Genomic DNA, 15622 nt, shown 5'->3' on the forward strand with positions numbered 1-15622 from the left:
GGTTTGGGTGTGTTCTCTCAGGGAGCGACTGAAGTGGCTGTCTCACGTCCACCGCGTAGAATGTGTTAAACTGTTGTAGGCTTTTTTTTTTTTTTTTTTTTTTTTTTTTTTTTTTTATAAATATGCCTGCTAAGCAATTTACAGCAGGAATAAGTTGTACGCTCACCAAGGCAACTGTTGTTTACAGGTAAATATTGTGCATCTGGGTGAATGATCCTAGGAGTTCCTGTACTATTCAGCACCATTAAAAGCTGACTTTCATAAATGCACGAGTCCAGGTTTCAAAAATATGCCCGACCGTTCAAGGACAACTGAAGCAAAAAAGTTAATTATTCATTATTAAATTTATCAGGTCTTTTATAGAACACCTTTTCTGGTTCCTGATCAGCTTTTGATCTTCAGCTTCATTCTCCCCCAGGTCTTTTTTGCTAAGAAGTTATGAGCTTCGTTAATCTTAAAGGAAAAAGCTGGCCTTGTGCACTCTTACCATGTTCCTGCAGGCAATGCTTTTGGGGCCAGTTGGCACTGAGTGAAGTGTTTAAGGCTGGTATCTGAAAGTTACTGGTTTGAGTCCTCTCCTGCTTTAATACCCTCAGTCAAGGTACTTGCCTTGAATTGATTCTGTAAAAATACTCTGCTGTATAAGGGGTAGATTGAGAAGTTATCTAATATTGTGGGTCACCTTGGACAAAGTAATCTGAGATATACAGATGGATCTGATTTACAAAGGGGTTACGTTCCAATAAACCCATCGTAAGTTGAAAATGCATTTAATACACCTAACCTACTAAACATCGTTGCTTCTTATCCTTTAAGATGGTCCAGATCGTTGATTGCGAAAGTCCAAGTCCAAGTTCACGTGTGATGGCCATTACTGGTTTGCCGTCTTCATGCTGGGCAATTATCTTGGGTTTCTCCTCAAGAGTAATTTCCTTCCTCTTCTTCTTCTCACCAGTAGCAGGAGACACAGATGGGCGTTTTCGTAGACCTCATGGATGCACAAAAGTCTACGTAGATACAGGGGGTATCTATATAGCGACCACGTGGCAGATTGGGAGATGCCCAGCATCAGAGTATCGTACCCCATATTGCTTGCCCAGGAAAAAAAAAATCTAAATTCAAAGTATGGATTCTACTGAATGCGTATTGCTATCACTGTAGCATCCAGACGAAAGTCAACACCGACAAAGTATAATGACCCCATGTGTGGAGTGTACTTAAGTGCATAGTGCAAACGTTAAAGTACAGTGTAGAGGTGAAACGATGAACACGGGACAAAGACAGCGTTCGCACAAAGGGTGAAAAGTGAAACGTGAATCTGTGAGTAGGACTTGGAATATGGAGGCATGATGAAATACTGGACTGGACCTGAACGGGAGGACAAGAGGCAGGAGTAGACAGGACTGGAGCATAAACATCTATGGAACAGTACTTGACAGATGGGCATCTAAAGTTTGCTAGAAAATTGCAAAGGGAACACTAAGAATCTGCAATCTATTCTTGGCCGCATGCTCCTTTTATCCCTCACTAACCCCCAGATTATTGACAAGTGCAAGGGTCTGGGCCGGCGGCACTGAGTGGCGCCTCCTCTGGCTCGTAGGGGAATTGTCCCTGTAGGTCGTGACAAGTCGTTAAGTCGAGGAGCATCTTTACTTGTTTCCACTGAACCCTCAAGTTTGAGTTAACTTGTAAAAGGTCAACAGTAATGTGGCATGTGTCTTAATTTAAACTAAACTCTTCCTTTTGTTAATTTGTTTGCTATTTTTAGACTCCATTACTTGATCTTGGCTGTTTTGGGGTTTTTCACACTTCGTGATTCTTGTCTGCCCTGGGTCACCCTTGGTGATCCCAGTGTACAGCATGACAAGTCAGCAGTGGAGTCATCATATTAAATTATAAATACAGTGCTCCCTGTTTTTGTAGCATCGATAGCTAGTGCAATGGTCTGCAGCCGTCTTGATGGAAGAGCGTTTCTTGTCAGGCTCTACACATCATTCAGCTTTAATGGGGTATCGGATGGCTGAAGCCACTGAGAAAAGGCAGAGGTTGGATCAGTTGGCCCATGCGGTTTCCATGTGCACGGTCCCGCGGAGGAGGCCATGCCCACCGCCCCACTCCTGCAGATGAATCGCTTCACGTTAATCACTACTACAAATCTACTACAGCAAAGTGAGCGGACTGTCAGCAGCCCATTGAGAGGGTAGGGGGGTGGAAGAAGAGGCGGCGGGTTCAAACAGAGGGCGGTACGCTGGGAAACGGGAAGCATTTTGGGGGTTGGGTGGGGGGCCTCCTGTGTTTGCGGGAGAATTACAGGAGCGATGAATGGCTGGATCCAAACTGCCGTGGAGGTGGAACTGATTATGTGGAAACTGCTGTTGCCTTGATTTGCATCCTGGAGCAAACTACACATCCACCCTTGGATCAGAAGCTTTCTTAAAAGCCTGGTCTCACTGAGCCACTCGGCTTTCCTGAAGAAGGCTTTCTGCACGAATGCCGGCACTGCCATCAGTAACTCGCACTAGTCTGTCTTTATTTACTCTTATTAATTTGACAGATATTTTTATCCAAAGCAGTGAACAAAACTGCGTTTCACCAGAAAGAGCTCTAGATAGTCACGTTTAGTTGATACGTTTCTCCAAAGAGACTTATAATGTTAAGCTGCTTATTTTACCCATGTATACAGCTGGGTAATTTAACTGGAGCACTTCAGAGTAAGTACTTTGCTCAAGGGCACTACAGCTGGAGGTGAGTTGAACCTGCTATGCTACGCTGCTATGCTACCAGGTCATCAAAGCGCGGTCATTTTGACATCACACTTTACATGAGTAGCTGCGTATAGAGTTGATGGGGAAACAGAAAGGTGGTTCATAGATGGAGTGATCCAAATTTCTGGAGATATTGGATTAGGTGAGAGGTGGGGCTGATGGATGCATTTTGAGAACCTGAAATGTTGAAAGGGATTCAGCAGTTGAGGGAAGGAGGGAGTTCATTCCATAGCTTCAGGTTTGTCCTCTACATCTGCCCCATGAGCAAGAACTGATTTATTGGGGGGGATCAGGGCTGAGCTCAGCAGCGTAAATCTGTGGCAAAATAATTGAATTTAACGATCAGTTGAGCTCAAGTTCTTATTGAAGTACTTCACTCGTGTCCGTATTGGAAGCAGTGAACTTAACTGCTTCCATTCACATCCAGGTTTCTTAATGGGCGAGGTGTTTTGCTGTCCACACTGCAGTGGATCTGAACATCTACCGGTGTGCCAAATGGGTAAATGGGATTTGATGAGAGATTATTTGCGTTGTGTATCGTTTTGCCCAACTGCTTTAGTAAGCTTTTTTTTTTTTTTTACGGGTATATGAAGCGGCTTTGTGTTGGCGGGTGGGTGGCATGAGTTGGCATAAACAATGGAGTATCCCTCGCTGGCACGGAGGCATCTTCGGTAGTCCACGCCAGGATCTGGGACTGAAGGAGACTTCATATCCTTAGAGTAACACATCTTAAATGCCTCTCTCCTTCTCAATAATGAGGTCTTGGATGTGGTGGACCACACAGAGACCACCCATGGGTACAGAGAGGTGGTCTGATTTTTTTCTCTTCTCTAGCCTTCTGTTTTGGAGGGCTCCTTTGTGAGCCTGGTGGAATAAAAGTTATCTTCAGAGCCTCTGAGTTGACGTGTGTAACACAACTTGATTTTTTTTTTTCCTGTGGCTAATAACATCCTGAGGCAAACGTAAGTGGAGTAGCTTCGTTAAAACGATGTTAGTTCCTGTTTTTCGGTTGTTCAGTGTGAAGAGCTCTTTGAGATTTCGGCAGATCTTTGGACTTGTTGCTGTGGGGTGAGGTGAAGGTGCCCGGATGAGGAGGAGAGGCGTGGACTGGATGTTTTGTTTGGTTGCTATGGAGACCACTCAGGTTGCAGCCTCTCTTATCTGGTATTTAGCAAACACCTTTGTCCAAGGCCTCTGACAATGATGGCTACACTGCACTAAACTCCTTCCAACAGGGATTTGTAAACTATTTACCTTCACACCTCAGCTGAAGGTGAACCAAAAGTTTATACCTCTAGTCCTTCCCACTGCTGTGCAGTAATGAGCAAATGGTGGACATTTCTTTTAGTTATGTTGGTATATTCAAGAAGCAATCTTAATTCATCATATTAAATTGTGAAGTTTAAAATTCTTTAATTGGCTAGTGAGGAAAGAAATGGTGATAAATGTTGTTGGAGGTACTTAATACTTTGTCTGCATCCCCTGTGCATCTCCTCTAGGGAGGCAGACCCCACAGGTAAAGAACCCAGTCGTTCGTTCGCAGCAACACAATGTAACGCTCGCTGATACACCTGAGACGTGTCTTTGGACTGCAGGAGGAAACGGGAGCACCCGGAGGAAGCCCGTGCAAACTTCATGCAGCCTGAGCTCTTGGACACCAGCACTAGGATTCAGAGATAAAGCTGATCTTTTACAAGTGTCTGATGCTTGATAAGTGTCTAGTTTTCCTGCGGTGTGACTTAAAGTGCTGTACTCCATCAGACTGATCATCTGTCTTGGTTTCATTCTCCCAGCAGAGTGGGAACCTTTGCTGGTTTCCTACAGCTCTCATATACTTTATTTTAAAGATATATATATATATATGTGTGTGTATATGTGTATTCCCACCCCACACTCTGTGGTTTCATCTCCTCGTATAGTGTCTGTTGTGCGCACTCCTCGCTACAGTCTTCTCCATACGCAAGGCCTCCCTGCCCATCTCATAAGTAATTGGATGTGAAATTTCACCCCGCGCAGCAAGGAGCGGCCCACCCGAGTTAGGCTTTTAAATCTGCCCGTTGGCCGCGAATGAGGCATGTGTGCCGGCCGCGGCGGGTTGGACCCCTGCCCGCGTTCTTATCGGCCATCCTCAGTCACCGGGACCCAGTGTGCCGGGTGTTGTGGCGCGACCGCGTGAAATGGAGGCGTTTTGAGGATACCGTCAACCCCCCGAAGCAGGGAGGTGCAATCCCGGTTGTGGCACCCCGTAGTGTTTAAAAAAAAAAAAAAAAAAGTTTACATCACTGATTTAGCAAACTCCCCTCATTTTGTGTCACTACTGAGGTTCTTGGCTGTTGTGAAGAAAATTACTCGGATGAGAACCCGTGCATCCTGGAGACTGCTCTCAGCCCCCAGTCCCAGAGGCCGTGTGCGCAATGGTTTAAAAACCATCGAACTTCCACCGCTTAGGTCAGAGAGGCCAGGCGAACCCTTTGGGAGGACTCTAAGCACTGCCGCGTGTCACAGGTCACAGGATTATGTGAGGGGGGCGGGGGGCGGAAATCAATCCGGCGTGATGCGTTGAGCTCCCCCCGGAGCTTGTTTATGATCTGTCGTCTTCCATTCCATGCATTGACCAGATCGTCCATCTAATGGATCTCCCTGTGTTGTCTAAGCCTCCACCCTGTTCCTCGATAAGAACTGCTGGTAGTTGAGGATCGATTGAATACGCAGCGCTCGGGCTGGTTGCTTTGGTCCTGTGATGTTGAAGAGGGCTGGGTGGCAGCATCCGCTGTCTTGTGGCAAAATTGATTGATCTGTGGCGAAGATGAGAAAGGGTTAGAGCTGCTTTCCCAGCAAAACACTTGTCATTGAGGAAGAGGTTGGTTTTGGTCTCCCTAGCCCGATGAACAGGGTGTTCATTATGAAGATTTATGGTCTTAATTATAGAGGTGCATATTAGGCCTTATGTATTTTATAGGGCTTGATCTGTGTTCTCATGGGGATTATTGTGTGTGTGTGTGTGTGTGTGTGTGTGTGTGTGTGTGTGTGTGTGTGTGTGTGTGTGTGTGTGTGTGTGTGTGTGTGTGTGTTCTCCCCCCCCTCACAGCTTATTGGATCATGTCTGATGAACATATGGTCAGGGCTGGGGGCAGGACAGTGCAGGGAGTTGGGGTTGGTTGTCAAGCACAGAGCCACCCAGTGGCTCCTTCAATTTCCCCTCTCAGAAAAGTGAACAACACTGATTTTCGAATCATGAGACACTGGAAGTCTGCATATGGGTATAAATGGATTTCGTATGCAACCGGAACATACACGTGTCGGTGAACTACAAGAAAGCATGATTCCCCATTGTCCTTTAATTTTTTTTTTTTTTTTTTTTTTATACAATTTCCTTTGGGATCAATGAAGCTTCTGTCTGCAACTGTATGACAGCTTGTAGTGGCATCTGTTACTACACAAAACTGTGACCCTTTGTTAGCAAGGGATGGTCCCTACACACACTGGAGCAATATCACTGAAGGCTTAAACTCATGGTAGGCTGTGTAATCTAGTCCCGCATGCCACTAAGGCACAATCAGTAAGTGCTACATGATTACGATGTCCCTTGATCTGTCCCTAGGTTAGGTTCTGTAGAAATTTGTTATATTAAATAAAAACTTACTGTCAATCCATCATTGATGATGGTGTGGCTCAGAGCCACCATAATCCTGTATTAAAACGGTCTCGGCAACACGGGAGGTAAGGTTGGGTACGTCTACCCCGGCAGACTTTTTATTTTAAATTCATTTAATCTGCATTTCAGTTCACTCGTTTAAGGTTAATGAAAATTTTTAAAAAATTCTCGACTCTTTCAGTCCTGATTGCTGACTGATTTGTCACATAGGCGTGTCCAGTGTTTGTGGCCACATAGAGCGTTCTTTATCGACATAATCGCTTACGTTTAACGATACACGTGTCCCTCAGCATTTTTGAGTTAGGTTGTGTAAAATCTTGGCTGCAGCTATAGTAAATTTAGTTAAGATCTTCATTTTGAAAAAAGTTAAGTATTCTTTTAATGAAATTAAAAATTTATTTTAAAGTCCTTTTTTTAACGCAATCTACACAACCTCCTATTCAGTGGTAGTTGTTGAATATTTTTTTTTTTTTTTTGTCTTGTAAATATGTGCTTTACCTCGTCATTGATCACAAATGCTGAGAAACATGAGGCACAAGCTGTAAACACTACTGATCAAGTTCAGTCAAGGAGGTCCCACAGTCCTGTTCTGTTTGGGTACATTTTAGTAGCAAATAACTTCCAGGAGCAGGAATGTGTCTTTCTTTCTTTTGCATCCCCAAAGACAAAATTTAGAAAAGAAAATGAAGAAAATCAAACCAATCAACTGGAATTTTATTAAAAGAAATCTTTGAAAATCCATAACTTGTTCGTAGCATGAAGTGCCAGTGTATTTGCATTTCATAGAACCCAGCTAAGGTACTGATTATTAGTTTGCATTTTATAAAATGCCTATTAAAATGAACAGTCTTGTAGAGGTTGTATGTATGGATTAGGTGGGTAGCTTTGAATAGTTGAGATTGAACCATGATGTGCTACTTTTTACACTCGTAATTGGTGAGTGCTTTATGCTTCCTGGTATGCAAGCAGTATCTGAGCTAAAATGAGGGCAGATGTAGGCAGTAATTTTTTTTTTTTTTTTTTTATTCACTCACCTCTGCACTCGCTTAGACTTATGATCTCCATCTCACTCTGCTCACCTGCTCTGTATGGATGGAACCTGATTTGGCATCTCAAGTTGATGTGAGGCTTTCCAAAACATCCTGGAATTATGGTGATTGTAGCAACTTTTTGAAAGCTTTGTGGTATACAAATAATGGTAGTAGCACATATAACAATCCAGTATAATAATAATAATGGTGAGAATAGCCCCAGATATGCAATCTGAGCTTCAGCTGCTGCTCGTTCACATGTCTGGAGTCACCCAGCTGACCTCCTGTTCCCCACGTAGGGTCTGCGATTGGCCGTCATCCGCAAAGCGGCACGAACGATGAGAACACTTTGAAGAGACGAAGAGCGTTCGTCGTGGGAGCTCGACCCCGCCCCCCGCCGCACCTGCCCCCCGCCATCGACAGCCGTGCTAATGTTCTCCCCTGACCAGGAAAACATCTCCACAGCCTCCACCAAAGTGCCAGTTAAATACGGCGAGCTCATTGTGCTGGGGTAAGTTGGCTCGACTTGCCGCGTACAGGTGGCCCACTGTGTCACGAAACAATGGCACGCATGGCAGAAGGTGAGCAGGAATTCTGGGTATTAAGAACATGATGACAGGGGACACAGTCATTGCTGTTATGTGTCCCAGGAAGGGCACTGCTGTCTAACTCTTGTGCGATGCACTTAACCTCAATTGCTCGGGTAAATTACCCAGCAGTACTTTGGGTGATTCCGTAAGTAGCTTTGCATAAAAGCGTTGGCTAAATGCTGAGGAGGAGGAGTAGTAGTAGTAGCAATTAATAAAAAAATTGTGATAACAGGCAGTGTCATGGTTAGAACTGTTGCCACGCACTTGAAGGACTCAAGGTTTGAATCCCATGTCCTACAGTTGTATTTTTGAACAAGGTACTTACCCTAAGTTGATAGAGTGAAACTTAACAAACTATATAGATGAGTAAACCAGTGTAAGTAGCTTAACACTGTAAATTGCTTTGGAGCAAGGTGTCAGTTAAAGGAATAAATGTAATAAGATTGTAGTAATAATGCAAAAGCAAAAAGGCTTCTGGAACAGTGGATAAAAATAGCATTTCTATTTTGCGGAAAGCCTTTGGAAATTGCAATGCACATATGAATTATTTGGAAGGGTGATCGCGGGATTGTCGGTCAGTAGTTTCCCTGTGGTGTCTGCACACTTTTTGTGTAGGTCAGGGAATGAAATGGTTTTCGAAATTCCGGTGGAATCAAATTCCAAAACAAAAAAAAAAAAACACCATATCTCAAAAACACACAGTAAAGAGTGCTCGTTTACCACCGGATGAGCGAGCGCTTTCAGAAGAAGACGGATGAATGTTGTGAGGAATAAGAAGGAAGTGAGCCAAGTGGCGGTTATTGTGGCTTCTTATATGATATCCATCAGAAAAGCAATCATCTCGCTCTGTATTCAGTATGCAAAAGTCCAAAAAGGGATGCACATTTGAGTTTTCCTCCCAGATCTTGTGTGGGCCTGATCGCACCAGGATATCTTGAAGGTTGTGTTCGGAGCGTTAAAGATACATACTTACTGATCCCTTACCTTAGTTTACTTCAATGGTTCTCAGGCATGAACCTTGCAGGCTGTTGTCCTGTTGCTGATTGTTCTGTTCATGCAAACAGCACCTCATTGGACTAATTAGATCACATCTTCTTGCGGTACAGGTAACGGGTTATTTAAATGATCTGGCTTTGATGGAACTTGAACTCACGGGATGTGAGCACGCAGTTAAGGCAAATGAGAACCCTTGGTATAAGCGCATTGTGGCAGACAGGCATTGGATTTTACTGCTAAAAGTACCATTGCTAGGATTATGCAAGCTTTTAATTATGGCCTTGTGACCTTCTACTGGGGTATTTTGCAATATGTAGATCTGAGTGGCAGAAAGAGGACAAGATTAGTTGAAGGACATTAAGGGAAAGCATGTGTGCTGGAAGAATAAATCATGGGAAAGTTATCGGCTCAATTTTCTTATTTATACGTGTGGGCGGTAACCATCTCAAGTGTAATCTGGATACTTGAGGGGTGTCTTTACAAATGGCATGAGTTTTAATTTGAAAGCATTAATGACAGGAGTGTGTGATACATTTACATTTATTCATCCAGCTGATGCTTTTCTCCAAAGCGACTTACAATGTTAAGGTTCTCACATGCTTACAATCCTGTACCTATTTATACAGCTGGGTAATTTTACTGGAGCAGTTTAGGGTAAGTACCTTGCTCAAGGGTACTACATCCGGAGGCGGGGATTGAACCTGCAACCTTGGGGTCCAAAGGCAGTAGCTCTAACCACTATGCTACCAACCGTCAGGTGTAGCGTCGCTAGCCGAAAGAGCGGCATGGAAACGTTGCGGTTGTTCTCGGCCACGGTGATGACTTGCCGGGCGGGAGCGTTCACCAGAGAGCCTTGTTTGAAATTCTGTGCAAAGCTGACACTGGGCTGCTAGGCTGAGTCAGAGAGCAGGATATCGGCGTCATCTTGCAGTCAGCAGTCAGAAACCGTGACACTTGTGGGAAGCAGGAAATTCCCACGCCGCCATATGTAAGCGGTGGTGTGAGAAGTGTGATTGGGTTGTGGGCTGCGCAGGGGATCCTGGGCTTTCCGGGAGAGAATGCGGCTAGAAGGCTGTGCCTGCAGTAGGTTGAGCGACATCCTCATGTAATGCACCAGGTCCTAGCTGCCCGAGTCCACCCAGCAGTGGTTTTGTGGTAGTCTTTTGTGCGTCTTCCAACTGCACGTACGTAGTTTCTCCGTTAGAGAGAGTATGTTCCACTGATGTATGGATGAGTAACCCCTTGTAAGTAGTGTATCTAGCAGTGTAAGTCACTGCAGCGAATAAGGTGTGTGGGTTGGTAATACTACATAGAGTTCATTGGAAGTCGCTTTGGAGGAAAGCATCTACTAAATAAATGGAAATTTAGAGCATTGTGACAGGTCGGTGGATTGCAACGGCACCTGGAACTCAGGTAGATGGGTGTTGGAGACCAACATGAAGAACCCTCAGCCTGCTAAATTCTGCAGGACCACTTACACAAAGGTGGCTGCTCAGTTGGCTTTTTTTTTTTTTTTTTTTTTAAACTGTCTATGTCTGTATAGTGGATATCAAAGGCCTGCATAGGAATTTCAGCTTTATTATATGGATTCTTTTTAATGGTATTCGTTTGATTTTCACTTCCATCTTGTCTGTAAAAAGTTCTTATTAAAGGTGTGACACACATTTTATCTAGATTTTCTGCCTTTAGATGAACAAATCTGACATTTCACTAAGGGTGTGTATGTAGACTTATCTACTGTAAATGTATCTGCCATCAAGTCTAAGTTTTCCACCATTCATATTTTTCATATGTAGTAAACTGGAGACAGCAGGTAATGTTCACTACTGCCTTCCACTCAAAGGCCCCGGGTTCAAAAGTGACCTCCTGCTGTAGTACCCTTGCACAAGGTACTACTTTTACATTGCTCCAGTAGAAATTACCCAGTTGCATAAGTGGTAAATCTTAGATGGCTTGACATTGTAAGTCTATTTGGAGCAAAGTATCAGATGAGTAACTGAGTGTAATGTCTAGCAGGTCAAGTTGGTCCCATATGATGAATGGGGGGGGCAGCATTTTCTACCTACTGCTGAAACCTGGGGCATTTAACCAGCACACTCTTCTTTGCTGGCTTGTATCTGATTTTGAAGCCTAATGTACATGTGGCATGAGGACAGCAGTGTAAGTCTCCAAGGGTTAGCACACATTCTTGGAGCAGCCGGTTGAGCGTAAGAGGATTGACCGCTATAGGCTGAGGGATCATGTACCGTGAGAAACGCACAGCGGCCCTGTTGTCTGCACATTTCATTTTCGTTCCGGGCAAAGTAACCAATCTCCGTATTTCACTTTGCACCCCAGAATGGTTGTTCTGTTTCTTCTAGAGCTCACGAATGCAGATTCCTCCTTCGGAATTTTTTGGTCGCTGCTTCCGAAAATGAAGTCGGACCGCTCGGCCCGTGGGCCTTCGTGGAGGAGTCCGGGAGGGGTTGAGCTCAGCAAGGGAGTTAAATGGGCTCTGACCGGCAGTAACTGCCCCCAGCACTGCCATTGCAGACCTTGCTGTGTTCTTTCCCTCCTGTATATATAAAATGTTCTGTTATCTGATGACATTTTCTTGTATGTGAAGGTACAATGGCTCTCTGCCCAACGGGGACCGAGGAAGGCGTAAAAGCCGCTTCGCGCTATACAAGAGGCCCAAGGCCAACGGGGTGAAGCCCAGCACGGTGCACGTGGCCTGCACGCCCCAAGCCGCCAAGGTACGAATCGGCCTTACTTCAACCACCCTACGTGAGTTGGGGACAGGCTCGGTGTGCTGTAGCGCAGGAGATAATGACTGTTTGTGCTGTGATTCGGAGGAGAGCTCATCGTTGCGAAGAAGGTTCGTTTCCCTCTCCTCCCCCTCCTATTTTTATTCATGATTTTGGTATCTTCTGCTTGCAGCCAAGTTCCAGCCCTTTTTCCATCACAAAGAACATTCCGCAATCGTTCACCAATCGGAAAAGGCCGGAAAAGCACTTGGATTTAATTTGAAATTGCAATCTGACTTTGTCAGATGTTCACGACTTGATGTTGTCTGATGTGCGGGGCAGAAATGCTTATAGGGTGCGCTCGTCCGTTTAGCCCTGTTGCTGGGCCGGGTGTAGTCGGGTGTCGGTGTTGCCCTGCGAGTGCGCGGTAATCTCCCCCAGCACGCCCCGTGTTTTCGCACATCTGGATACAGTTGAGCACATGAATGGCTTCTCTGTGACTCACCCTCACCCCCGACGCACAGATGTGCTGAGCTCCTAACCTTTTTATGCAGAATAACACTCTGAGCAGCTGGGATCTCGTGTTCCGCGCGCGAGCCAGTTTTGCCGCCGTCGGGCCTTTCAGGAGCGCGGTACTTTGGGCAATGGGACAGGACAGCAGGGGTGTTCTCCGCGAGGAGAGATGGGCATCTTATTGTGCTTTCTGTCGACCAGTTTTTCCATTTGATATGGCCATATGTGGAAGGTGTGCGTCCTGTCTTATTTGACAGCATCTTCTATCGCTTGCAGGCCATAAGCAACAAGGACCAGCACAGCATCTCCTACACCCTGTCTCGGGCTCAGACCGTAGTGGTGGAGTACACACACGACAGCAATACTGACATGTTCCAGGTACTATTGCACATGTATTCGTGTTGCCTTTTTGTCTTCCGCCACCCCCTCATGCAGCTATTCCTCCCCTTTCCCTCCTCCTCCGATTTTGTGCGTCTTAGATGGACTGCTTACAGTACTGCCAAAAGCCATACAATTACCCCATTCATTCAGCCAAGTAACAATTATGATAGCGACGCCTCCCACTACAAATCTCCCTGCCTCCACCCCAGTTCCCATCTCTCTCTCTCCCCTCCTCACTTCCTCTCTCTCTGCCCCCTCATCTGTTATCTGTTTAATATGATCCACTCGGCAAAGTGTTGAGCACTGCCAAAGCGTACACAATTAGCCTGTTATCCGCTAGTGATAAATTGACAACAGCAGCAGATGTAGTGTCCCGTCCCCACCCCCACCCGCGTTCATGTAAACCGCTCCCAGTCCACTCCTGTTCCTCAACCAGGCTTCTTCCTAAAGCTATACAAAGTGGCTTTATTCCATTGCTTATGGGAAATACTCACATCTCGGATGGGTACGGTCAACGGCTGTGGCGGTGATGGTGTGTGTCTTTTTCCTTGCAGATCGGGCGGTCCACGGAGAGCCCTATCGACTTTGTGGTGACTGACACGGTCCCCGGTAGCCAGAGCAACGCAGATACGCAAACGGTTCAGAGCACCATCTCGCGTTTTGCTTGCCGCATCATGTGTCAGCGCAGCCCGCCTTACACCGCGCGCATCTATGCCGCTGGATTTGACTCTTCCAAGAACATCTTCCTGGGAGTAAGTGTGTGTGTGTGTGTGTGTGTGTGTGAGGCATAGAGAGGAGTTTGGGAAGTCAGGTGTTGGTTTATGCCCGCCTCCTTTTGTCGGTCTCCTCTGCCTTACTATTTGATTCCTCTCTCCTGATTCAACACTTTCAGGAGAAGGCGGCAAAGTGGAAGACATCAGATGGCCAGATGGATGGTCTGACCACCAACGGCGTGCTGGTGATGCACCCGCGGCACGGCTTTACCGAAGACTCGAAGCCTGGTGTGTGGCGCGAGATTTCGGTGTGTGGCAACGTCTTCACTCTGCGGGAGACTCGCTCTGCGCAGCAGAGAGGCAAGATGGTAGGTTTTCCAGTCATCCCCGACCTCAAACGCACCACACGCCCAGTAAAACAACTTGCTTCTTAAACATGCTGCTACATAAGAAGTCCCATTTGTATGATGATTTTTTTTTTTTTTTTTTAAAAAATCACTAGATGATATTGTTAAATGCCCCAACCATTTTCTTTTAGTAATCTTCCCTAAGTGATACAGTGTAATGCAAACCGAAATCCTTTTATAAGTTCATGTTTGAGTTCCTTGACGTTACGGTACAGAAGCCTCTCAGTTAAAGCCATGACTTTGTAACCTGAAGGTTGTAGCTGGAATGCCCGTGATCAAAGCACTCATCCTTCAGTAAAATACCAAGCTGTATAAATGGGTGGAGTGCTCTAAAGTGCTTTGGATGTCAGCCTCAGATACATTCACACATGTAAAATATTGTGGAATGTACCTGTGCAACTCTTACCTTCCAGTTTTGAAACAGATGAGTAGGGTATTGAGGCTATAAGTTCCCAGAGTGATCCATTTCCTTTAAGTCACTCTTTGTAATGGCAAAGGGGCAATATTTGGAGGTCAGTAAGTTGCATGAGATTGCAGACCTCAGGGCATTAGGAGGAAGGTAGTGCGGTTGTGTGCTGTGATACTTTCCAAGTTTGGCAGTGACCACCTGGTCCAGAGGTCAACAGTTGGGTACCTCACTGGCCAGAGGACAAGAAGGGAGCTTTTGTGAGTCATGACTTTTTGATCTGGAATATTTCTGTACCACAGTGAAGTGGAGCAGGTCTAAACTGTGGTCCCACCAGTAGGGGCTTGCAGAGAGGTGTCTATCTGGAAGGATGCTCAGTGAATGGGATGTTGTTGAGCCAAGTGCATGATTGTATTGTAAATGAATGAAATCTCTGGCAAGAGATTGTTTAGAACAATTATCAGCTGCAAAACAAACTTCAGTATTGAATCCAGCTCCAGCAGCTGGAATGGTGTAGGGATGATTTACCATGTTTATTAAGACGACTGATTCTTCTTGGAATTTTTCTAATTTCAACATTTCGCTGAAACATCCCCCATTGGATGCCTACTATCTACCAGTACTCCCCAGTCGTGTCCTCGAACCCAGTTCTCGTCGAGACCTCCTGGAACTCCTGAATTCAGTAGTTCTATATCCGGGTCATCCCCTGTTAAATTCTATCATAAAAACAAGCTAATCAAAGTCATCGTGATGTAGTGTGTAGACCAGTGGGGGGGGGGAACCTCAGGACAGACTACACTTGTGAAAGTTTCCATGGATACATCATGGAATTTGGAGGCTGCATTGTGAGTGGAAAGTATATTAAAACTTGCTGTCAGTTTTTATCTTGCATATTAACACAAGCTGCTTGGATTTTTGTACCGGTGGGTTTTGGCGTCTAATTTCCCGTAGATGGGTCACGATGACGTGGTAAGGCGTTCAAGTGAAGCTGTAGAACTAGCCTGGTGACACAGCGAGGACTTACTTAGTGGACATGTTTCAGCTGAATTTTTTGTGTGTGTGTGTGTGTGTGTCTTGCATTGCTCTATTGCACAGATGTGTGAATAACCGGTGGGAATTTAGTACAGTGTATGCAAAACATTAAATGCTTTGGACAAAGATGTCAATCAATACTGTTTCGTAATCGTGAGACGTCACTTCGGCGAAAAGCGTCTGCCGATTGGGTAAATGTAAAGGTATCGTGATGCGGAATCTGCCCTGGAGAGTATGAGCGTCGAACCGTTGTCAGTCCTCCGTGCCGCTACAGGAGCACATGGTTTCAGCCCTGGTACACTTGTTTTGTCAGTCCCGCTGTAAGTGGCATCTGAGCTCAGCTGGGTTCCAGAAGGCAGTGTGTGTTTGCATTTGTCAGGCTTTGGGAGAAAGCATTTACTTGTGGT

General features: G+C 45.4%; 1 protein-coding gene across 6 annotated transcripts in view; it reads left to right on the plus strand.

The window, feature by feature from the left end:
• LOC108933610 (E3 ubiquitin-protein ligase pellino homolog 1) overlaps positions 1-15622 on the plus strand; it is a 37954-nt gene that overhangs the window by 20098 nt on the left and 2234 nt on the right. For 5 of the 6 annotated variants that reach the window (XM_029258873.1, XM_029258874.1, XM_029258872.1 and 2 more), the window contains exons 2-6: positions 7751-7962; positions 11643-11772; positions 12553-12654; positions 13212-13409; positions 13550-13738. In XM_029258873.1, coding sequence (XP_029114706.1) covers positions 7883-7962; positions 11643-11772; positions 12553-12654; positions 13212-13409; positions 13550-13738 — 699 coding nt within the window. In that variant the 5' untranslated portion in view covers positions 7751-7882. Of the gene's footprint in view, positions 1-7470; positions 7574-7750; positions 7963-11642; positions 11773-12552; positions 12655-13211; positions 13410-13549; positions 13739-15622 lie in introns of those variants that run through there. The other variant, XM_029258876.1, reaches the window with a different exon arrangement.

This window comes from Scleropages formosus, chromosome 16, assembly GCF_900964775.1.
Source record: "Scleropages formosus chromosome 16, fSclFor1.1, whole genome shotgun sequence".
NCBI lineage: Eukaryota > Metazoa > Chordata > Actinopteri > Osteoglossiformes > Osteoglossidae > Scleropages > Scleropages formosus.